The following is a 25,588-nucleotide window of genomic DNA, read 5'->3' as shown; positions in this document are numbered from 1 at the left end:
TAGGTGTATTTTCTTGATGAAGAAGTTATTTATAAAAAAACAAAAATTCAACAATGTTTTGATAATGAAATCTATATGAGAGGAGAGAAAGCTTTTCGCTACTGGACAAAGATTTATTTCTTGATGAAGAAGCCATCCATTGGAAAAGCCAAATACTCAACGACATTTTCGCGAAACAACTAGTGAAAAAGAGGAGGAAAAGCTTTACAATATTGAAGAAAGATTCTTTAAGAAAACATTTGATATAGGTATAGATAGGTGTAGTTTCTTGCTGAACAAGCTATTAACTGGAGAAATAAACAATTCAAAGAAATTTTCACAAAAGAATTCATGTAAAAGGAGGAGAAAAAGCTTTCCAATGTCGCAGAAAGATTCCTTACTTTCAAAGATGGAACCGTTTCAGTACGTTGTTAAGCTACCCTTGGCACTTCCTTGCAATTGCATCCGGTTTTCCTGGCAACTCCGCTCTTCATTAGACGTGGAATTTATAAGCGAAGTCAGTGTTCTTTGTACGCAGATTTCTCCTCCTCGTGCTTTATGATGACAGCGTTTTATTTAAGCTTTGAATGCTCGAGGGCGAATTAGGTTTTGCTCTCTACTTGATAATACCAGCAGATTTATCGGTGAGATGGAGGTGGGTGAGTGTTCCACTTCCAGAGGGGGAGAAAATGTGTTTGCTGGAATTACGCCGCAAGCATCTTCAGGCCCGTCGACAGTAATGAAGAAGGGGCCATGGGATGTCTTTATTAATCACCGTGGTTGTGATACTAAGCGCAATATAGCCAGCGTTATCTATCACACCCTAGATCTCTGTGGGTATCATGCTTTTCTAGATGAAAAAGAGCTGGACTTGGGAGATTCCATACCGGAAGACATAAAAGAGGCAATGTCCACTGCGGCACTTCAAATTGCTATTTTTTCCAAGAGGTATGCAGAATCCCCTTGGTGTCTGGCAGAGCTATCTTTTATGATCAAAACTGGCGCTCCGATTCTTCCTATCTTCTATCATGTTGATCCTACTGATCTCCGATGGGTGCGAAAATTGAAAGGCTGTTATGCTTCTGCGTTTGCCAAACACGAAGAGAATGGCAGGTATTCGGCTATGAGAAAAGTTGAGCTGAGGAAAAATAAATCAATTTTGACTATTTGATACTATCATAAAAGTTAGTCTATTTAATATTTTAGTGTAAGATCAAATTTTAATATGTGATGTTTAAGCGGTCCGCAGATATTCCTCAGACATGCTGGACGACTGGAAAACAGCTCTCGAAAGAGTTTCAAATCTCTCTGGATACGTGCTCAACAACAATACTGGGTAAGAATTCAAATATCCCGCCTCTTCTATTTAACAAATCATTTGCAATGGTAGGCATATTCTTCTACCGTACATGTCTTTTTCATGGTATTTGATTTTGTTGAATGTATGCTCAGCGACGAAGGGATGCTGTTGAAGAGCATAGTGAGCTCTGTTTCGAGAGTGATTAAAAAAGAGCCGTTGGAGGTCGCCAAGCATCCAGTTGGGTTGGATGAAACGGTAGAAGACTATGAAAGAAGTGGAAGTCGACAAGAGCATTTTGGAAATCAGCATGAGCGAGTACAAATTGTGGGGATCGTTGGGTTTGGTGGCTCTGGTAAAACTACTCTCGCAACAGAGCTCTATAATAAGAAAAGCTCTTCCTTCAACCGCTCCAGTTTCGTGCATAACGTGCGAGATGCCCCATCCAAAAATGGTTTGCATGCCAAGCAGAAGCAGCTGTTGGACGACCTCCGTATTCAAACTGTATCATTTGACAACGTGAATGAAGGCAAGAGAATTCTAGGAAAAAGCTTGGCATCTCTCAGCGTGCTCATGGTTTTGGACGATGTGGATCACGAGGACCAACTGGAAGCTCTGTTGCCATCAAAGGAGAGCCTCGGATCAGGTAGCCTGATCATTGTCACAACACGTGAGGGGAACGTACTTACAAATTGGGGAGTCAATTCCATTTACAGAATGCAACCCCTCAAAGCTTTTCATGCCAGGCAACTCTTCTGCTGGCATGCCTTCTGTAAACCTTGCCCACTAATAGGCTTTGAAGATCTAGTTGAAAATTGCATAGCTGTTTGCAATGGGTTGCCTTTGTCTTTGAAGGTCATTGGAGGACAGCTTAACGGTAAAATGTCCAAGGATTACTGGGTTTCTCAGCTAGACAAGATCCGGAGGATATTGCCCCAGGAAATTTTGCAGAGGCTACAAGTAAGTTATGATGCTCTTGATGAAGATGAGCAAGAAATATTCTTGGATATTGCATGTTTCTTTATTGGTGAAGGAAGAAGTAAGGCAATTGCTGTGTGGGATGGATCAGGCTGGAGCGGCCTGTATAGTTGGGAAAGGCTTCACAAGAAGTGTCTTGTTGAGGTGGATGAAAAAGATCATATAAGAATGCATGATCATCTCAGGGATTTGGGAAGAAAAATTGCAATGATACACTCACCATCTCGAATCTGGTCCGAGGGGAAGAGCATGCCCATTCAGGTGAGATTAAATCTTTTCTCTAGTAATTCATCATACAACGGAAACCTTGTTTCCTGGCCTAGTCTCTGTTTTTCAGTTCTTTAAATCGATGGAATTATTTTGTTGTTTTTTTCCACTTGTAGAGAGAAATGCGGATTCGGGGGATCATTGCCCACAGACATCCAATGCATGTGGATTTGATCAAATTTTCAAATGTCAGGACTGGACTACAACTTCTTAATGTTGCATATGATGATTTAACCCAAGAATGTAGGGAGCTATCAAAAGGCCTTTTGTGGCTTCGATGGTCTAAGTTTACGCACGGATGTATTCCATCGTGGCTCTCACTGGAGAAAGTTAGAGTTTTAGAATTTATCAAGCCACAGTGCTTGAAAACATTGTGGGATGATGTCCATGTAAGAAACTTGCTTTTGCAATTTTTCAACTAAAATCAATGCTTCCATTCTTTAATAGTCTTTTTTCCAGTTTTAACATAATAGAAATGAAAATTGGACGTTGTGCACAGCCTCCATTAGAATTGAGAGAGCTGCTAATTGATCATGCCTACAACCTCCAGAGTCTTCCCAGATCAATAGGCTATTTGAAGCATTTAAGAAGACTGTCCTTGATTCAGAACATCTTTTCAGGTATGATAGTACTATCGAGCTTGCCAGAAGAGTTTTGTGGACTTTACTCGCTGGAGCATCTGGAGTTACAAGGATGCCAGTACCTATCAAGTCTACCTAACCATTTCGGGGATTTGGTAAACCTGCGGCATCTAGATTTGAGTTGGTGTGTGAGTTTAGAGACGTTGCCAATGTCTTTTAGACAGCTGACACAGCTCGAATATCTCAGTTTATTTTCTTGTTTCAAGCTCACCTTAGAGCCAGATATTCTGAAAAACATAACAGACCTCAAGGTTTTTGACGCTTCATGGTGCAGAAAGGTAGACCTATTGCCTCAGGGTATCGTAAATCAGGCTTCTGTGACAAAGCTCCATTTGGTATGGACAAGCAACTTAAGGGAATTACCAGCTAGCATTGGTCAACTAAGCAAATTGGAAGAGCTCATAATTGATAATTGTCCATTCTTGACGAGGTTATCAACTTCTCTGGGAAACTTGTCCAGCCTCACCACTCTTGAACTTAAAAGCTGTCCAGAGTTGTATGAGATACCCAGCGTAGCAAGATTAGTTTCCTTACAAAAGTTTTTTGTCATTGATTGCCCTGAAATAAAGAAAATAGATGGTTTACAACATTTGAAGTCACTGAAGAAGTTAATTGTATCGACACACTGGATGGTACCCGGCATTCACAGTTTGGGGAGCACAGGGAGGCTGCAGATGCTGAAACTAAAAGCAGACTGTATATCAGCCTTTCAACCGTGTCTTAAAAGTATAGATTTCAAGGTAATACAGCTTGCTAAAGAATATGAATTTGTTCTTCTGAAATTATTTTACTTTGTTTAAGTGTTTTGCAACTGATTTGCAGAAATGGCCAGAGGAAACAATAATATGTGGAAGGTACTTTCTTGGCGTTGAGTCCATTTTGAATCTATTCACTTCTCCTGGTCTTGCTGTGGTTGATTCATTTTATCATCCACAAAGTCGTCAGAGTTTAACCTGCCGGGCGACAAACTTATCCCATGCAGCTATAGTATGTTTTCTTGTCCATTCCTTTGATTTAAAAGGTGCATATATATTTTTCGACGAAGATTTCTGTCGTAATGTCGTAAAGTTGAGCAAGGGACGATGGATAGTGATAAGTATCTTCCCTGAAGTTTCCCCCCTTCTCAGGGATGGAGGACGCTCTCTTCAAGTGTCAATAGAAGGGGCGTATAGGTATTCTGGCTCTAATCTTGAAGCATTGGGTGGGTGGTTAATAGTTGGAGAGAGCGTCAGTGTTGTGAAAGGTTTTAAACAATTATTCCATACTCTCTGCGAGGTCAAATCTATGAGTTGATATTATTATTATCAATTTAGAGACTTCTGTCTCTCTGTTGTATTTTATTTCTGAAGTAAACAATAGAAAATTATGAAGCATTGTATATCTGTATGTTTGTGCTGTATATTATATATGGATGTGAATGGTATTAGTTGGAGTATAATGTAGTTTTAATCATTTTTATTATAAATTAGTCTCAAGTGCTACTAAAAAAAAAAAATCTGTGTATTCAATTGTAAAGACTGATTTTCTCAAATAATGTCATCATCAATTATAGTGAAAAATAAACAAAGCCAAGAATACATAGACATTGTCATTCTATTTCTAAAAGCTAGTCAACGATAAAATTTCTGTTTAATCCAAGTTACACATACATGATTCAACCAAAAACTGTTGAATAAAAGATAATGCAATACATTTCAAGATTACAATAAATCAAATTGACCATAATCTCAAAAGAGCATATCCAAGTAGAATTATCACTCTGAAGCAATAAGGATGTTTACCATTTGTTGAGCATCTATACATCAATAGAATAACATATTACATCATAAAAATTCATAATACATCCAATCAAGACCATCAAGGTCATAATAGACATGGTACCACACTCTCAGCATCCCTGTCTCCTAAGCCTATAGATAACACGTCCACTTTTAAATTCTGGGATGGGAGTGTGGCCCAGACTCCTTTTTTGCCCAACAAGAGTATTTAGCTTCCCTGAAGCTCTTCTTAATATGAAAAGTGCACAGACCCTTGCACGAGGAGCCTAGCAACTCGACACTAATGGATCGGAAGAATATATGGTCAAACTGTGAATCTAACTAAACATTATATTGTCTATGACTCTAAGTAGAAATCATAAATACATAGTGTCAGAGAAAAAAGGAAACGACTAATCAAGCATACTAGTGAAATATATACGAATAAGTTTTGACAAAATCATCTTTTATACATCATACTTCTACTTGCAGACGAATAAACAAACCATTTACCCTTCTCTGTCCATTCCACATTACGCACCAATTCTAAAGAAATTACCCCTTTTTAAAAAAAAAAATTCCATTCTATTATAATTCCACTATAATGATCACTTTTCTAAATAACTTTATCATCACATAGTCACACGGTAATAAGAATATTACATGCGGATAGAACAATAATTCTTCATGAAGTGGTTCTTTTCTCTCCAAGGACTCAAATTCTACTGTCATACTATTAAATGTATACTGGAATCTATAAAGAATGCGCTGGGAAGGTCTAACTAATGTTTGGCAAGGCAAAAAGATTTATAAAACACATACCTTTAAATCCTTAATCTCAAAGAATGTACAATACAGTATATACAGTCTTTAATATTTTATTCATTTTTAAGATTAAAATTCCCAAGATCTTGAATAAGCAAAGAGAGTATGCCATTTTCTATTTGTTACCGCCCGATAATGAATTACCAGTAAAAGACAATTAAAACCGTTGAAAGAAGGCGTTAAAAGTAAGGGCGGTTTCAATGAGTTTAAAAGATCAGTACTTTTCTAAATAGCCAATCAAATGTCCATGTAAACTAAATTATTTACGACATCCTATTTGCAATGGGGAAGGGTACAATGGTATAGCCGATAGGTGGGGCAGATTGCATAAATCAAAATGTAAACAGTGTTTTTCAACGAAATATATTGCAATTCAATTATGTGTTCGTGAGTGTGATTTCTGTTTCAGCCTGAAGGATGCATTCAACTGGTATAATTATCACTTCCTAGGTCCAGCTTGTTTAATTATCATTTCCTAAGTGATAAGCCAAAGAGAATGAATATCTGGGTATATTAACATAGGACCAAATCTGAAAAGAATGAAGTAGGTATATCATATCTGATCAGCATCACTCTGCAATGACCACACCAATAACAGATTAAACCCAAAAAGAAAGAATAAGTGGGTATATGACATCTGATCAATATCAAATAATAATGATGGTAGCAATGAAATTTTCTAAATGAATCCCCACATCACAACAAATATTTGTCAGAAAGACTGATAGGAAAATGCTGAGAACTCCAATTGATTTGATATAGAGTTACTGTGCATAAAAGAGTCCATATTCTGTAGAATATATGCTAAAAACGTATATTAATCTTCTAAGTTTACTGGCTTCAGGTTTCTTATACTATCTTTGTTACTGTCAATATCTTATGAGATTCTCTACAAGTACGAGCTATGAATCTGTACAAGTCAAATAAGGGTGAATGAATGTAGATCGTAGAATGAAAGGTGACTCCGAGATTGGAGGGGTATGAGAGCATTAGGCACCAGAGACCATAGAGTTTATTTAGTTGATACCAAGAGTTTCTTCCAGGTTTTAATTTATTATCATCCTTATTTTGCCAAAAATAAAAAAGAAACCCCAAGATCCCTGTTCTCTCCAAGCTCCTTAGGTCTGTCATAGCAAAATTTATGTCTATATTGAGAGAAAAAGGTCAAGAATTCTACAGGTTCTGAAGATAGCAGCATGCCTTTGTTAGTATGCAAAAAGTTTGCATCATTACTTTATTGTAGTTATTTTCATAACCAGTGGCAATGATATATAATGATGTTTATTTTCTGTTTTCCACAATGGTGTTGTATGTCATGAAAACATTTGATTATTTGTCATGGAATGACCCTACGAAGTAACTTGCCACTATCATTGTTTAAAAGCACTCTGATATTCAAAGCCCTCCTTGATATGCTTTGACATAAATGGAATTATGTTGTCACAGTTCTCTAATTCAATCTTGTTTATTGCCAGCATGTGCATTATTCACATATACTGATGATTGACATGCTACATTGAAAATGTGTTCAAAACTTGCCACTATTAGACTTGGAAAATGCAGTCATAAAATTGGCCCTTGAGCACAAAACTACGACTCTGATTTCTCATTCAAAGATATGACCGGGACAAAGTTTCAAGCATGAAATAAGTATCACTGTAAACAGTTTAAGATGGCTAACTTAAGACACACAAGGAGGTCAGGGGTAAGGACAACATAGAGCAGGCCAGTAAGAAGTTGGAGGAAGGTGGTATATGGCTGCCCACAGGAAAACTTATCACTTGTAGGTGCTATTTAGTGTTTCACTCTACTTCATGTGAAGGATCAGACCATCAATTTATCATTGTATGCTCTATGGTAATTTATCATTAATATCGAGGATTATGTCTTTTAGACATTATTGAGTCCCTATTTAGATATATGTTTTCAGAAAAGCAAATCACAAGTAACACAACCAATGGACAAATCAACTTGTTCTGCAAAGCGTGTAGGGAACAGGGGAGCAGAAATGAAAACAAATGATAAGAGTTAACTGAAAAAACAATAAATTGCATCTGACTGAGCAAATTGAGCTTTAACTCTTTCGCACAAAATCTATTTCATTCAGATTCACACAATTATATTGTTGCTTTCTACATCCTTTTGCAGCTCTGCTGAGCTGGACTATGCTAGGAGAGGGCTTAGCAAAAGTTTCAAGATGTACAGTCAAAAAACATTCCAAATCAAGTATGTTCTCCCTGCTCAAATAGCACATGTTGGAAATACAGGAGCAGAACTTATAATAAAATGAAAGCTTATATTATTGAAAATGAAAAATTATATCTGATTGTGATAATTTATGTGTTAAACATAAAAAATCAGCAAAGTTTCTCCTCCCAGTGAAAAAATCAAAAAGATAATCAATAATATCGATGGAAAATGGGTGCAAAGTCTCACCTCTTCCAGCTGAGACGCAATCTACAGGAGCTCAAAATTTCTCTTTGAGAAGATAGCAGCGTTTCTGATAATCTGGTCGCACTTATGAGAGTCCCAAAAATAATTCACAAAACATACAAAACTAAGTTAACTATCCGGCAAACAAATTTAATAGACTTAAAAGATGTTATTATGTGCAGTCAATTTCTATAAATATGGAAGATGTTTTTCCAATTGTAATGCTTTTATTTCTGGTGTTTTACGTTAGGAAAGCAACAGTACGAAAAACGAATGCCAAATTGTCAGGACAATAAGCAATTGTAAATTTCACAAACAAAGATTTTCAGATAAATGAAGCATGAAAACACCAGACAGAGAAACACAATATTTAACATGGGAAATCCTTTCTGGGAAAAAACCCACCACCCAAAAACCCCTGAACAACTTGTATTACAATAAACAAATTATATACAAATCTCTGGTTTTTTCACAAGCTCAGATTGCCTTTCAATCAACCTGATTTTTATCACACATTTTGCACGAATCTTGCAGCCATTTGTGCATACTGCAATTTGTTGCAGAATGCAGTAAAGAAATGGTTACATTATGGTCTACCAGTCGTCAGTCACAATGGAAACAATTTTCCAGCCGAAGCACCCATCATAGCTGAGAGCATTATCACTACCTTTAGCATCGTTCACTTGGATGCCTCCAGTCATCATGTCACTCCCTTCAGTAGCAGACGTCTCCAGTCACTTGGACACTTCGGTCATGCAAACTCCTTTGATGATGCGGACACTTCGGTGACACAAACGCTTTTGGTGATGCGGACACTTCGGTGACGCAGATGCCTTCGGTGATCTAGACACTTTGGTCACACGGACGCCTTCAGTCACTCCATCACCACACAAGTACTGTACATGGTAGTCACCATACTTGTCAAAATTCACTTCACTCTATATGTCGTACACACATGTAGGTGGATTCACTACACCGTACGGTGCCTCAAACACATATATATTGTAATTCATCATACGGCCACTAGTAATCCGTTACCTTAACAATCTCCCACTTGACAGAGTACCAAGATACTCAACATGGCTAACAAGAGCCAAGGACTTTAAGCCCCATGGAGCTTGTGCACCATTTGAACTTAGTTGTGTTCACTAGCTTTGCTAATGCATCTACAACATTCTCGAGTGGCAACCTTTTCTAAATTTACCTTCCCATCTTCTACCATGTCACGTACAAAATGATATTGTACATCAATGTGCTTTGTTCTAGCATGGAAAGTAGGATTCTTTGCCAAACATATTGCACTCTGACTATCACAGAGAATTGTAAACCTTTCTGCATCATAGCCAACATCATAACACAAGCGCTTAAACCAACTGCTTCCTAACATGCACGAGTAGATGCCATGTACTCTGCCTCAGTTGTTGACAATGCAACTAAACTTTTTTGTTTGCTCATCCAACTAATAGCACCACCATTCATCATGAATACATATCCACTGGTGGATCTCCTTTTGCCAATGTCTCCAACCCAATCAGCATCTAGCTTTGAATGCTAACCAATCTGTTTGATCCTACTGAGTTACCTTGATAGCACAATGCATATTGTAACGTACCCTTCAGATATCTCAGATCTCTCTTCACAACATCCCAATGTGGCTTGCCCGGATTTACCATAAACCGACTCAATACTCCCACTACTTGGGCAATGTCTAGTCTCATACTAACCATTGCGTACATGAGGCTTCCAACAACATTTGCATAAGGTGCCCGCTTCATGTCTTCAACCTCTTCTAGAGATTTTGGATTGTCAGTAACCAAGAGCTTCGTTCCATTTAACACTGGAACAACTTGTTGCTTGCAATTAGTCATATTAAATCGCTCTAGAACATTAGTAATGGGCCAAAGCTTTCTGCCAACCCTATCCCTTCTGATTTTCATCCCCAAAATAAATTTTGTTGGTCCTAAATCTTTCGTTTCAAATTTCAAGGACAATTGAGATTTTAACTCTGAAATCATCCCCTTACTACTGCCTATAAATAACATATCATCTACATATAGACCAATAATAAGTATCCAATCACCTTCAACTTTATAGTACACACAATGATCAAATTTAGATCCCACAAAATCCAAAGACAAAACATATGTATCATACTTTTGATACCACATTATGGGTTACTATTTCAAACCATAAAGAGACTTCTTCAACTTACATACTAGATGCTCTTTACCTTTTTCTGCAAAGTACTCTGGTTAGGACATGTATATCTCTTCTTCAAGTTCACCATGAAGAAACGTTGTTGTCACATCCATCTGCTCAATTTCAAAGTCATGTGTCGTTGCAAGTGACAACAGAAATTTGATGGATGTTAGCTTGGCTACAAGACAAAATATTTCTCTATAATCAATCCCTTCTTTCTAAGAATACCGCTTTGCAACCAATCCCACCTTGTACTTATCAATGATGTCATATGGATTTACTTCTTCTTAAGTACCCACTTACAACCCACGGGCTTTCTACCTTTAGGCAAGGGTACAAGATCCCACGTTCCATTCTTTTCCAAGGACTTCATCTCATCCTTCATTCCTTCCAACTAGGAATATGAATCTAGCATATTGACTATTTATTTTACAGACCTAGGCTCATCAACATCCATAAGAAAAGCATAGGCACAATTAACATTCAACGTGGAATAATTAAACCTCTCCGGTGAATAGCCATACCTATCAGGTTGTCGACTCTCCCAAGTAGATCTCCTCACTTCCTGTGGTGAAGCTTTCTAAGGTTCAACATAGGACTCCCAATCATGTTCTTCTTCACTTGTATGATTGCTCAAATTCTCCCCATCCTCATTCTCAGGCAATTTTGGATCCGCATTATCGGGTTCATTTGGAGTCTAAAATACCTCCCTTCTGGAAACTAAAGGGATTTCAACTACTTCCTTTTTCTTTTCAGTCTTCTCTAGCTGCTCTAATGAGACAGGTTTCATCTCTCGGAAGATAATGCTCCTACTGAACAAGACTTTTTCAATGAGAGGGTTCCATAATTTGTATTCCTTCAAACCAATGTCATACTCAATGAAGATACATTTCACTGCTTTGTTATCCAACTTGGACTTACTCACTTGAGGTATAAGAATGTAAGCCTCACAGCCAAAGAAATGCAAATGTCTTAATGAAGGCTTCTTACAAGACCATGCTTCCATAGTCGTTTTGTCAACTAGTGTTGCCGTAGGAGAACAATCCAACAAATAACACGTTGTAGCCACCGCTTTGTCCCAAAACTTCTACCCCAATCCAAAACTTCCCAACATGCTCCTTGCTCTCTCCATCAACAATCAGTTCATCCTTTCTGCTACTCTATTTCGTTGCAAAGTATAAAGTGTCATCTTATGTCTCTTAATGCCATAATCTACACAGAATTTGTCAAAATCTGCATTGCAAAACTCACCACCATTATCTGTGCTTAAGCTTTTAATCTTTCTCCCAATTTGATTTTCAACAAGGCTTTTAAACTCCTTATAACGACTAAACACTTCTAATTATTCTTAAAAAATAAATGAATGTTCTTCTTGAATAATCATCAATAAACGATACATAATATCTTGAATTAGACAAAGAAGAAGCATCCACAAGACCAAATACATCAGAGTGAATATAGTCTAACAAACCAAAAGATTTTTGAGAACTGGAATGAAATTGAACACAGTTTTGCTTTCCGTAGATGCAATGTTCACAGAAATCAAATTCAAGGTTAAAATCAACTGACCCCTCAACCAAGTTTTTAAAACTTTCTTGCCAATAAGGCCAAGCCTATAATGCCAAAGCATTGTTTTCTCAACAGGAAGTTTAACTTCCAAATCATTTACACCATGTGTTGCCATATGAGATTTATCAAACTTGACGGAGACGCTATTACAACATACAAGTTTGGCATCTAACTTATACAGTGTTCTAATGTATTCACCCTTAGCTAAAACTGTAGAACCCCTAGTCATCTTACAACCACCATCGACAAATGTTACCTGGACTCTGATATCATTCAACTATTTGGTAGAAAGTAAGTTTCAAGCCAGACTAGGTATATGTAAGTGCTCCATCAATTCCCTTTACTCTACTGTCAGGGAACTGCATTCTGACTCTTCCTCTTCCAACAATCTCAAGGAGTCACTCGCCAGGAACACCTTTCCACCATCATACGGTTCATACTTTACGAACCACTCTTTATGAGACGTCATGAGGAATGATGCTCTCGAATCCACAAGCCATACGTCATTGGGCGTAGGCACTACCAAGGCTGCTACAAAGGCATCAACGTCGCTCTAAGAAGATTCAGTGTCAGAAGTGTAGTTCTTCTGCTTTTTCTCCTCCTTGCAATCCTTCCAAATATGACCTTTCTACCCACAGTTCCAACATTTCACCTTGGACCTTTTTCCAAAAGTGGCGGATCATCGCTCATGAAACTTTGACTTCGTGTCCTTCTTACTTTTGTCCTTAGATCTACCTCGTACAATGAGAGCATCTTTGGCCACCTCAAAAGACCTCCTTCGCATCTTTGACAAAATTGCAGCAACTACTTCGTCTATTTTAAACTGGGTAGTCGTGCTTCCGATGGCCATTACCAAGTGATCCCATGACTCAGGCAACGAGCACAACAATAACATGCAACGCTCTTCTTCATTAACGGACACGCCAACTAATGTCAACTATCCAATCAACATATTGAATGAGTTTAGATGATTTGCCAAAACATTCCTTCGTCCATCTTCAGGGGAGTACAATTTCTTTCTTAGAAAAAGCTTGTTTACCAAGGATTTTTCTTGATAAATGTCTCCCAACTTCTTCCACAAGGAATGCGCGGTTCTTCATGGACGTTTAATAAAACTGAATCTGCAAGACTCAGTCTTATTATTCCTCTGGCCTTCTGATCTGCTAGATCGCAATCTTCTTGCTTCACATCGCAATCTTCTTACTTCACACCTAAAGGTTTATTGCTATATAGCGATCCACAAGTCTCGATCAACTGGCATATCTTCAACTTTAAGTTAACTCAAAGTTTGTGCCATTAAACTTTTCAATGTCAAGTCTTCCTAGCATACCTGCCATCTCAATTTACAAGCAAAAGACTTGCAAATTCCCACTGAAAACAAATTGGCAGAAAAAACCAAATCCTAACTGACAAGGATAACACAATTGGTCAGGCTCTTATACCACTTGTTAGGAAAGCAATGGTGCGGAAAACACTTGCAGAATGCCAAATAGTTAGGGCAATAAGAAATTGTAAATTTCACAAACAAAGATGTTAAGATAAATTAAGTATGAAAACACCAGACAAGGAAACACAATATTTAACGTGGGAAACCCTTTCCAAGGAAAGACTCACCACCCAAAAACCCCCAATCAACTTGTATTATAGTAAACAAATTCTATACAAATCTCTAGTTTTTGCACAAGCTCAAATTGCCTTTCAATTAATCTAATTTTTATCACACATTTCTTCACGAATCTTGCAACCATTTATGCACATTGCAATTCGTTGCAAAATTTAGTAAAGAAACAGTTACATTACAGAACGGTGTACCAGTCGTCAATTACAACTAAAACAGTTTTCCAACCAAAGCACCCATCATAGCTGAGAGCATCATCACTACCTTCAGCATCGGTCACCTGAACGCCTCCTGTTATTCTATCACTCCCTTCATATCAGACATCTCTGGTCACTCAACGCCTTCGATGATGTGGATGCTTCAGTTAGCGAACGCCTTCAGTGATGTGGACACCTTCGGTGACACAGAAGCCTTCAGTCACGCAAACGCCTTCGGTCACATGGAAACTTTGGTCACGCGAACACTTTGGTTATACGGATGCCTTCAATGACTTAGTCACCACACAAGTACTATATATGACAATCACCGTACTCATCAAAATTCACTCTACTCCATATGTCCTACGCATATGTAGGTGGATTCTCTACACCGTACTGTGCCTCAAACACATCTGTGTTGTAGTTCACCGTACGGCAATTGGTACTCCACCACCTTAACATTTTAGAGTTGTGTGTAGAAAGTCGAAAACATGATAAGGGCGATATAGTGAGAAGAAAAGAGGACAAGCAGCCTGAGATGAAAGGAGCAAATCCAAATGAGCAGAAGAAGGGGTGTTACAGAGAAGCGAGAGAGAGGGCATGGGGTAAATGGGCCGCTGAAATAAGGAACCCAAATAGAGTAGTTAGGGTTTTGCTGGGCGCTTTCTTTACAGCAGAAGAAAGCGGCCAAAGCTTACTGACAAAGGTTTTGTGAAACTGGCATATACACCCGCTGCTTTACATTGCTCAAAAGTTTGTATAACATTTAAAACAAATTCTTATGGTGCTTATCTTGTGATTGTAGCAGTTCAAGAGACCATATTCCATTGAGGAGATTGAAGAGTACGTGAAAACAACAGACACGCCCCAACCCTCCAAACCACTGCAATAGAAAACAGCTGGAGAATTTTGAATGAAAATATGTTTAAAATATGGTCATTTGGGGCAATATGGCTAGCAGTTTACTGTTGCCTATGTATCTGTAGCCACATTTAGCAGTAACCAACATTATTCTAAATCACGCGTTTTGTTTTGCCTTTCAAGTCGATCACATTTATACCTATGAGAATCTTGAGTGCGGAATGTAATACTTGTTCTAGTTAATAAAACGCTAACATTTATTTTGTTGTTGTTCTTGTTTTGACATACAGCAATGAGAAGTAGACTCTGGCGCTCAAGACTATGGGTAACGGAAAACCTTCCCAAGCCAAAAAACGAGGTGAAATTGCCCGAGACAGCTTTGCGGATTGTAAATGTCAGGTGCGAAGTGATTAAAGAGGAGGCTAGCAGCAGAAGCAAGCTTCTGTTTGATATTGTATTCACATTGATACAGAAAACCCTAGAGAAGGAAATGAGTATCAAGGAACGGAATTTACCAATTGCGCACTACCGACACACTCGTTCAAGCTCTAGAAGAAGAGTGATCCCTTATGGCGACAACCACAGTTGGGGATTTTATATCAGAGTATGACGGATACTTTCTTCTTAACCCCATGGTGGTAATTCCGCTGGCGGTGCGGATAAATCAGGTCTAAACGGGAGACTCCTGGCCGCTCGTGGGGAAGCAGCTCTTTGTCCATCGTCGATAGCTCAATCCCTCGTCCCCTGTAAGCAGGTCTGTGTCATACAGAAACCGAAGGCGGGAAACCGAGGCCACGAAGCAGAGATCCGGCGTGCTGCGTGAAACTATTCCGGCTGCAATTATTCACATTATCCTTCAATATGCAATAGATCATTACATAGAAGTGGGTGCTGGAATATTAAAAATGCATATAATCAAGTGATAGTGAATGAATGAAGGATTTTAATGAGTTCCACGAGACTATCAACCCAAAAAAAGAGACGCTAGACGTTTCCGTGTTTTATGTTTTTGTTAATACATCCTCTATATGGCATTTAGAAAATGTGTTCACCACATAAATACATCTATACCTTATGTTAGGAATGGGTCTCTCTTTCAAATGTTCACTGCCCTACAACTTCAGCTCTGGTTAGAGTTCTCGCCTCCCTATTATTTGTTTTTTAGTTAGAGATAGAGTTCCAAAATTCATTATAAGCAATTTGAATTGATTTCCTGATTTTGGTCTTTAGAAGATAATTTATTTGATAAATAAATTATTAGAAAGTAAAGTTAAGAGTAAAATTTAAAGATTAATTTTTATTTTATTTTTATGGGTAAGAGGTTGAAGTCATGATTAATTGTTATTATTGTTTGTTAAATACAAATACATTCAAATCCATGATCTCCAAGATAAAAGGCTTACAATTTATCGTTGTGTTGTAAGCTCTTACCTTTTTGTTTATGTTATTTAGATTAACTAGAGAATATTACTAAAATCGTTCAAAATAATTAATCGCTAAAAATATTTTAAACTAGCTTAGATATCTTTATACATCTATCTAAAACACACTGAGAGATATCAACCTCGGGTGCCTATCTATTCTTACTAACTATTTATTGAAATAGGGGCCTCGAGATTGATATCTCTCAGTGGGTTTTAGATAGATGTATAAAGATATCTAAGCTACTCGCATCTGCGGCACAACATGTAAACCTTATATCTATTAAATTTTTTAATTTGAAATATGATTTTAAAAGCATGATGCTTGTCATATTCATTATGTTTTATAGATATTGAAATATAGTATATACATTGCATATAATTATTCTCTTTCCAAATATTTGAGTCTTTCTTCCTCAACTTTCCTTTTCACAAGTTGTTTCCATGTCTTTATCTTTTCATAATGATCATAACAAAATGGTGGTGAAATTTTAAGTCCATCCAAAGACTTAAATCGTAATATAGCAACAAATGTTAGTCACACCCTTTCTCCTTGGTCCAATGTTGATTGTTGTCTTGGAAAGTGTTAATCCTTGTGATTTATGGATAGTTAATGCCCAAGCCAAACGTAAAGGCAATTGACATGTGTGTCCCCTTTGTACTAGAGAAATGGGAGTTAATTTTGGAGATTCATCTTCAAATGGCATTCTAGAGTAATTATCAAATTCAACCATAACATATGTTGGTGGATTTGATGAGGCATTTCTAGGTTTGTATATGATATTATGAATGTGTCCTAAAGCTCCATTGACAATGAAATGACCCTAGCTATAAAGGTCACTAAATCCCAACATTGTACTATGAAATTGTCGAAACAAACAGGCAACTAGTAAAAGATTAAGAGTGTAATGTCTCAAATAATTCACCAAATGAGCTGACTGCAATGTGACAATGGTAGTGCCAACAGTATTCAAGAGAATCTTTTTCAAGAACGGATCTATTACAAATTTGAATATAATGATCCAATTGAAATGAATAACATCAAGAACCTGGTATTGTTTATGCCCTAGCCTCGGCTCCCTTCAGTTGGTGATCCCGTGTCCTTCTTACCAGCGCTCAGACTGTGTGTGATTGATCTATTCAAATCAAAACATTGCGCCTATGGTGATATCTTTGGAGCGTGCCTCTGTCTGTTGCCTACGCCAGTGATAACAATTATGGACGCCTTCCGATGGGACTCGGGCTGGTTACATCCACATTTGCTTGGCATCGATCTTAAATCTGCTCAATTAAATCAGGCCCGTTGTTTCATTAATTCATAATCCTTGGTGGCCCAATCTCGGGAACACTGTATTTCAATAAGTGTTCAGGAGTGCTTCACCATTGGAAGTATCGCTCTTCGATTCTCGACCTATTCTTATTGCAGAAGATGTCCTTTACTCTTTTCAACTCTGCCCTTGATCTGATTGCAAACTTGTTTCCTGCAAAAATAGAAGCTACCCGCAGTCGAAGGTGATGGATTTGTGTTGCTGACGGATTCCCACTACACAGTAGTGGATTACTGACGGATTCCCAAACGCAATACCGTCAACGGTGTGTAAAATCCGCACGCATGAATGCCCTTTGTAATGGTTCAGATGGTGGTTGCCGGTACTTGCGATTTCACCTTTTGATTTTGCCTCCAATGACGAAGATGCCCTGCAGATTAATGCAATCGTTGTTCATAGGGACCCCACCATAACTGATCTTTGCAACTTGCCTACAGTCCAGGTTCGCCCTCTAATGAAAAAGCTGGCTGGAAAGATGGCTTCAGTCCAGACTTTGATTCCAACATTAAACAGGAATGCTTGCTGATAAGAAGTCTTCTGTTCTTTGAACTTTAAATGCTTATGCAATTTATATATCTCCAATCGTTGCTGATACGGATGGATCTCAATCTTGGTTGACAACGAACAAAGGCGGTCCTATATTGCAGCTATCTCTATTCTACAAATAATTCACACAATATTCCTTCCACGTTGGCCCTTGGCCACAGATTCTGCCCCGATGAAATGACTGCAGCGTCACCTCCAATCTGCAATAATTCGGATGATATTTCACACCCTCAAAATCGCATACCAATTGAGAGTTATCGTTCTCAATGGCCAACTGTGACAATTGCGAAAACCCTAGGTTCCACAATGCACCTGTGATTGAATCACAAATCTGAAAATCAAAGAGAGATAATCAACTGCCTTATTCGAATGGAGCCCCGGGGTGCCTATTTATTCTTTTCCCTCCATCCTCTCCAGAGACTTCTAGAACATTTTTGATCTTATCCCTCAAGTGACTTTATTAAATATTTTCCAAGTCACTTTATTAAATACAAGGTTATCTTTTAATATTATTTATTTAATTAAAATAATTAATTAGTCGTCCTTGGACAACCAGATTAATTAAATTAATTAAATCGAACTGTCACCAGAAAATTGGGGACATGACAGACAAGCCCTGCTTCAATCCATAAATTCAAGGTTAACATGACCCTTGCATCCTTAGAAAGTAATAATTCAACATCTAGTTCATAATTTTGACCTCCCCTTGGATTAGTACTACCTTCTTTTGATGTAATGTTGTGGGGGACTAGTTTTTTTAGTGAATATAATTTATTTCCATTATGGTTATTCACATTATCATTTGTTGTAAATAGATGAATATTATTATCACATTCCTCCTTAGCATTTTAGGGAAATGGAACATATGTCCTTGTCATTAACAATTTCCAATCATCTATAGTTGGAGTTGTATCTCTTATATTAGTGAGTAATTGGAGAAACCTATGTTGGTCTTCACTTTCACCTTCTTGTTTGAATACTTTATCCAAAGTAACAACAATCTTAAATCCTTCCCATAATAACTTTGCATGAACATTACTATCATAAGGTGTTTTGTCACTAACAAGAGGTAGTTGTCCTAAATCTCCTATTAAAATAATCGAATTTCCTCCAAAACTCATGTTTGAATTTTTTGGAAAAGCTTGACATAATCTAGAAACTATATTTGTAACAAATTTTGTCCAATAAAACTCATTTCATCAATTAACGTGTACCTGATATGTTGAATTTCTTCTTGTAAAGTCGTGAGCCTTGTGCTTGTAAGTTAGAAATAATTGTGAGAGGAATTCTTAAAGTTGAATGAATTATTGATGTGCCAATGTTAAAAGTTGCAATTCTAGTTGGTGCTAATAATAATAGGGGAGAACATTGTGGTGTTGATGCATCATAAAGTGCTTGACGAATGGCTTGAATTAGAAATGATTTCCCTATTCCAATTGTTCCTTGAACTATCATACATGATGGCTTGACATTTTCACCTTGATTATGTGTCATAATAATATCAAGTGATTTTTTTTTGCTTAGCACCTAAATTTTCATATGATATACTCATCATCATATCTTCAATTATTAGTAAATAATTTTCTTTCATAGCATTGATAAAATGTATTGCTTTATTTGTGTATTCTTCTCCTTGATGTTCTACACTCCGTGGATTTTGTCTATCGACATCTCTTCTGCCCAACTTATCTATTTCTGTTAGATCCATCATCTGTCCACGATGTAGTCTTGATATTATCTCTCACTTGTGTCCAATTATATTTGATTATTTGGTAATTCATTGTCATCTTGAAAATCATCATGATTTTCATATTCATTCTCAATAGTCCTTCGATCCACACGCCACATTCTCAATAGTCCTTTGATCCACACACCATGGATTATAATTTTAGTATCATCTACTCCAATATCTCTTTGTATATTATGAAATTACTTATACAATGATAACTCAGACCAACAAAAATCGGCCCATTTTTCTCAATTTCATGAAGGCATATTTATAAATCTTGGAAACACTCTCACAATAGTTGTCATAGTCCTTGCTTGTCATTTATTATCTCTTTTTCTTCTAGAGTTATAAGTCCAAGATCTAGTTGTACCTATTAGTGCGACACTTTCCATTGCATATGATCTATCTTTATATCCTTCAATGAAATGTTTTAGGTGAGCTTCATCTTCATTTTCTTCATTCTTTATCAATGGCTTGAACACTTCTCTTGAAACATTTAATGTAGCAAATACTCTGCTACTTTCTCCTAATGGAAACTCCAATAACATATGACATGTTTCTTGTGCACCAATGTCTCTTTTAATCAAGGTTTTAGTTAGTAGTCTCCTATATTCCTTTGATGATGCTTCATCTAGATTTTCAATATTTGCAAGTTGTACCAACATTTGATGATACCTCTATGAACTCTTTTTTGCTTTTGTTGCATACTTTGCAATATAATTCATTACAACATGTCTTCAAAGAACGGGTTGCCAATCTACATTTTCTCTCCATAACTAAAGCATGGTACGATTATGTGTGTTTACTTGATCATCAATTCTCACTAGTTCATATATTTTGTCTCATGTTGTTGGATCTTCAAACAGTCTTGATCCATCCAGATGTAATGGGCATGGTGCATTGTACTTAAAAATATAAAGCAAACTATTAGTTTATACATTTTTTCTAATTTATTAGAAAAAAAACATATGAATCTATATAAATATCTTACCTACAAACCATTTTTCCTCTTTTTTTACAAAGGCAAGCGCCCTCTTTACATATTGTATGGCATTCAACACAATTGAGCAATTCTTCATAATCGGGTTCGAAGTCTACTTGGTTTAGCTGTGTATTTTGAAGGCATGGATGTTTTGTAAAATTTTGTAGGACCTATTATTTAAGATACAACACATTTCATTAAGTAAAATAAGAAATAAGCATAATATATGTTGAATACTATAGAAGTAAGAATTGGTATTATACATGTATGTTTCATTGATGTGGATCTCCCCTTGGATTACGTGCATGTATGATAAAATCAAAATATTTTTGACCAATTTGTATTTCATCATGATTTATCCAATTAAGGTTGTCTATGTTAGGTGCTCCCTCTAACCATATGAATCCATGCAAATGTGGTGATCCTCTATGTTGCCATTCATATCTTGACCAAAAATCTTTTACTTTCATTCATTTTTATAGTATTTCCTTTTGAAACATTGTATATCGTAGATGCATATAATATGCAACAATATGTGGGTAGTCAATAATATTTTGTCATCACCATTTTTGTGGTTCTTGTGGATGAGATGGTTCTGTTCCTGACATTAATGCATGTAAGTCAGGTTAATACATATCAGTTGCACTCAAAGTAGAAAAAATTGTTGGCATTCCAATTTGATGGAAGAGAGCACTTAGTTTAGCTTGAAATTTTGCCCAATAAGACCTTGTACCCCTTAGAGTTGTACAAAATGCATCAAATGACAAGCTAGATGTGAGTGAGGGATGTTTTCTATATGTTCTCATAACTCATTGATTGTGATCAACATATCTTGCAAGCTCTTTTTGACAAATACTATAGATGAATTTTGTGCATGATGTTGCATGATCATATTCATCATATAATGCCCAAATCATGGGTGTCATCTAAAGTGATGATCTCTATATCAAAATAAATGGTTAACAAACTCATGAAGATGAACTCTCCTCAATATTGGTTTGATTCAATCACATTGTCCATTTGGAAATAGTGTTAGAAAAGTTGTATCAAGTAATCCTTTTGTGACATACTCATTCATTGGAGATGCTCTAATTTTCGGTCAATCAATTAGTGATCTAGGATCTACATTTGGGTTATCTATCCATGCATGAATTAGTTCCATCTCTCTTTGTGCATTTGGTGGTTTGGAGGCCATTGATGTAGTATGATTAATAATATTTGCTTGATCCATCTCCATTATTGGACCCACAACTACATATTCTTTTGCATCTGAATCAAATTCCATATCAACTGAGTTTAGTTGATAAAAAATGTTGTCATCTAAATTGGATATAAGTTCACTAAGTGCATTTTCATCAATTAGAACATCTCCATAGAGCTTATCATGTTTTATTTTAAATTGAAGTGCTTTGTATACCCTCTCTTTATTGACTCTAAAATTATAACTTGTTCCATGTTGATCCTTCTTACAAACAATGATAATAGGTACATCTTTTGTTCGATGTGGTAAGATTTTGGCTATTTCTCTTACTTCTTGTGGAAATTAAATTCTAAATATTGATGCATTAAATATTTTAAAAGTTTTTTGATATAGATTTTTTTTTTAACGTTTTTTAAATACTGAAATGGGTTGAGAGTGGTTGGTTTTGGTTATGGCTCTCATAATAGGAATTTAGGACCTAGGTGGCAAGTTTTTGGTAGATTTGAACTTATCTAATTATATCTTGGAACTTAAAATTATACTAAATTTTATATCTTATTTTTTCACATTTCAAAATACTTTTTGAAATATTATTTTTAATTACCTTAAAATACCTTTTTAAAATTTATATTTTACTTTTTAACATGCCATATTATATTAGTTAATTTGCAATACAATAGATCTAATAATAATAAATATATCTAAAAAAATATAGAGTAGAAAGTTAGTTGACTAATATTTATATATTATTAAGTTATATATTATTCTATTTCATAAAAAAGGTACAATTTTAAGTGTTTATATATATATATTTTAAAAAAAATTAATTTTTTTTTTTTTCTTATAGATATAATTTTATCAATCAATTTATTCGTTTTTAAACCATATTATAAATCACATTCTAAGAATTGTAACATTGTAATGTTACTTTATAAAATCACAAATTAAATGTTAAAAATATATGAAATATTAAATGGACAATAATATAACGTTTTAATTACCAATGCAATTATATCTTGTAATTTTTTTCCAATTTTTCTATTCACTTAAATAAACAAATAAGTGCAAATCAATTAGAAATTCGGCTATAGCACATTATAATTGATTTATAAAATCTAAGCTTTGAAGCACTAATGATAAACAATGACCTCAATGATTTCTATTCCAAACAAAAACATTAAATTTATAAAACAAGAGTTCTGGGAGAGCTTGAGTCCCTGCCTTATGGTATTGGTGATTCATATGTAAAAACTAAGACAAGGCATCATTTTTCTTCTTCTTTCTATTAGTTTGAGCATATGTTACTTTTCCATTGTCCTAGAATTGAGGTGGTTGTAAGGGAAAAAAACATCCATCCTCTTACCTAAATTTTGAATCACTCTCAAGCTAGGTTTTCCATAACTTTGGTTACTAAGTTTATATATATATATATATATATATATATATATATATATATATATATATATATATATATATATATATATATATATATATATATATATATATATATATATATATATATCAAATGCACAAAAGTTGAGCAAATTAGATTTTGCATTTATAGATGTTTCATTTGATCTGTATGGCATTGTTATATTTATTGTATTTATATATCAGCGTTGAAATTATGGTTAACACAAAATGTGAAAGTTATCTTCATCTAAAACTATTTTGCACCTAGCTTGCCAAATTTGTGGGACTCTATGTGGACAACGTGCTCGTCAAACAAAATTAATAAAATATTTAAATTAAAAGGAAAAAAGAAGATAAAATAATCATTTTTTAAAGAAAAAAAACTAATGGGTTGTTGCAAATAACTCTTTTTTATTGTTGATATGATTTGATATCACATATAACTTGTTTGTTCCAATTAATAGATGTCATTCTCATAAATTGCATCAAAATGGCTTATAGAAATTTAATAGAATAAATCACTAGTTGTCCATATTTAATTTCTACTTCCAAAAAATTACATGGTTGACGTACATGTCAAATGATAACTAATTAATGGGGCAATTGATTTTCAAGAATGTGCATTTCACTCAAATTATTTCTCTAACTCTTGAGCATTTGTTCATAGATTTAACTAGAAAATAGAGACTAAATTTCAATTTTAACTTCTAGATTAAATATATTATTTATTCACAAGATTTTTTTTAAATAGTAAAAAGGAAAAAATTATAGAAAAATGAACGTTTACATTTTTCAAAATTATTTAGAAAATAGACATGTTTAGGAAATCAGATGTTGAAAACAACTATTAAACTATAGAAATAAAATTTTAATTTTAAATTAATATCAAATTTTAACCAATTTAATAAATAAATTCAAACTTTAATTTATTTTTAAAATATTATAAGATTTCAACTTCTTAATAATAAAAAAATTATAACTTAAATTATTTACAATCTTAACTTTTAATTTCAGTTTTAATAATTGTTTACCTAAGAAAGGTGTTAAGTACTCACTCTATGTTTCATCAAGTAAGCTAAAAACTAATATCAAAATAGAAAACACAACATATGCTTTTTGACGAGCGAAGCTATGTACAATAAAGCTCTAGATAAAGAAATGCATCAACTTTAACATTTTTAAAATATATTTTCCAAGACTACCTATGTTGCCAACATAATTTTGTTTTTATTGCCCAAAATGTAATTTATCTAGTCTTAAAGAATTTATCCACTTATTTGAATGTCAAATGCCTCCAATGGGAAATGTGTGTTCTTTGTCCTTCATTGTTGTCAACTTTTAATATTTTTTTTGCAGTTGCCCCTATACATAATTTTGAGTGAAGCTCCCACTACAAATTGAATACGATCAATTTTCCAATTAATATGAATTGGATAATATTTTCTTACACAACCACCTTAGAGAGCATCAAAGCATTACCAGTTGCAAAAGCCAAGAAGGGAATTAATGCACATTGAGGCAAATCGGTTTCAAGAATGCTCTTAAGTGCATTTTAAATTCATGACCCATTTCAAAATGGGTAGAAGCTTCTTTAATTCATGACGAGTTGTAAAAGCAGATACAATTGGAATTATGTAGAATACAATTGTTTGGAACACATTAACATAAACTACATTTTTCCCTAAACAAACTCACTATAATTTATGAACAAACAACCAATGTGGCATTTGCAGTTGTAGGCCTATTATCAAATATTACATAAGCAACACCACTCTACTTCTTTGCTAAAGAAAACTTTGTTTTGTATGCAAATTTCCAATTAAATCTTTGATCTTTTCATTATAGATATCAATGGAATCCACACTTTTACCAATGAGCCCTAAAAACTTAGTCTTATGTGTTGGAGTTGTTTTTTACTCTTACTAGTGATTACTTTGCAAGGAATCTTGCAAAAATTAAACTGGAACAATTTGAATGTAATATATGCAAAACTGAGAGCTCATTTGATTGATTGAGTTCTCATCAGATTATTGATCATCAAATTGGGGACCCTTCTTCCAAGAGAAGAACACATCTAGAGACATGAGGAATCCTGCTATTTGCCTATACATTTCATCCCTGGCACCCCTAGTTTTTCCCCTTTCTGAACATTGTTGTAAACAGCGAAAAATAAATGGATAATTAAGAATTTCTTAGAAGAATCAATCAAGGGTTGTATACAGTGAAAAAAAATGAATTCGAGATTTGAGAATTTATTAAAAGGATCAATTAAGCGCACTTTTTTTAGGTTTTGTATGCTATGGTAGATGAGATTTTTTGTTGTAGTCCCTTTTGAAAAATAGGCCCA

At 35.3% G+C, this 25,588-nt stretch overlaps 1 protein-coding gene and 1 long non-coding RNA gene across 3 annotated transcripts; one reads left to right on the top strand and one right to left on the bottom strand.

Moving 5' to 3' along the window:
• The first annotated feature begins 227 nt into the window (after nucleotides 1-227).
• On the top strand, nucleotides 228-15,838 carry LOC149534785 (disease resistance protein L6-like). 2 transcript variants are annotated; one of them, XM_089803146.1, is made up of 7 exons: nucleotides 228-1,092; nucleotides 1,229-1,315; nucleotides 1,432-2,515; nucleotides 2,638-2,910; nucleotides 3,021-3,902; nucleotides 3,985-4,149; nucleotides 14,912-15,838. In XM_089803146.1, the coding sequence occupies exons 1-7, from the start codon at nucleotides 629-631 to the stop codon at nucleotides 14,915-14,917; spliced, it is 2,961 nt and encodes a 986-aa protein (XP_089659272.1). In that variant the 5' UTR covers nucleotides 228-628; the 3' UTR covers nucleotides 14,918-15,838. The 2 variants fall into 2 exon arrangements, with proteins under 2 accessions (XP_089659272.1, XP_089659271.1); XM_089803145.1 differs by lacking the exon at nucleotides 14,912-15,838 and having other exon boundaries at nucleotides 3,985-4,542.
• Nucleotides 4,923-15,267, bottom strand: LOC149534786 (uncharacterized). Its single transcript, XR_016356690.1, has 2 exons — nucleotides 15,137-15,267; nucleotides 4,923-8,261 (listed from the first exon to the last, which is right to left on the bottom strand). It is a non-coding gene; the product is annotated as an uncharacterized LOC149534786 (long non-coding RNA).
• Nucleotides 15,839-25,588: the final 9,750 nt, after the last annotated feature.

Source organism: Cupressus sempervirens, chromosome 10 (assembly GCF_028749045.1).
Source record: "Cupressus sempervirens isolate cs-2001-9-10 chromosome 10, ASM2874904v1, whole genome shotgun sequence".
In the NCBI taxonomy this organism is placed as follows: domain Eukaryota; kingdom Viridiplantae; phylum Streptophyta; class Pinopsida; order Cupressales; family Cupressaceae; genus Cupressus; species Cupressus sempervirens.
This window is presented reverse-complemented; position numbering and strand designations above follow the sequence as displayed.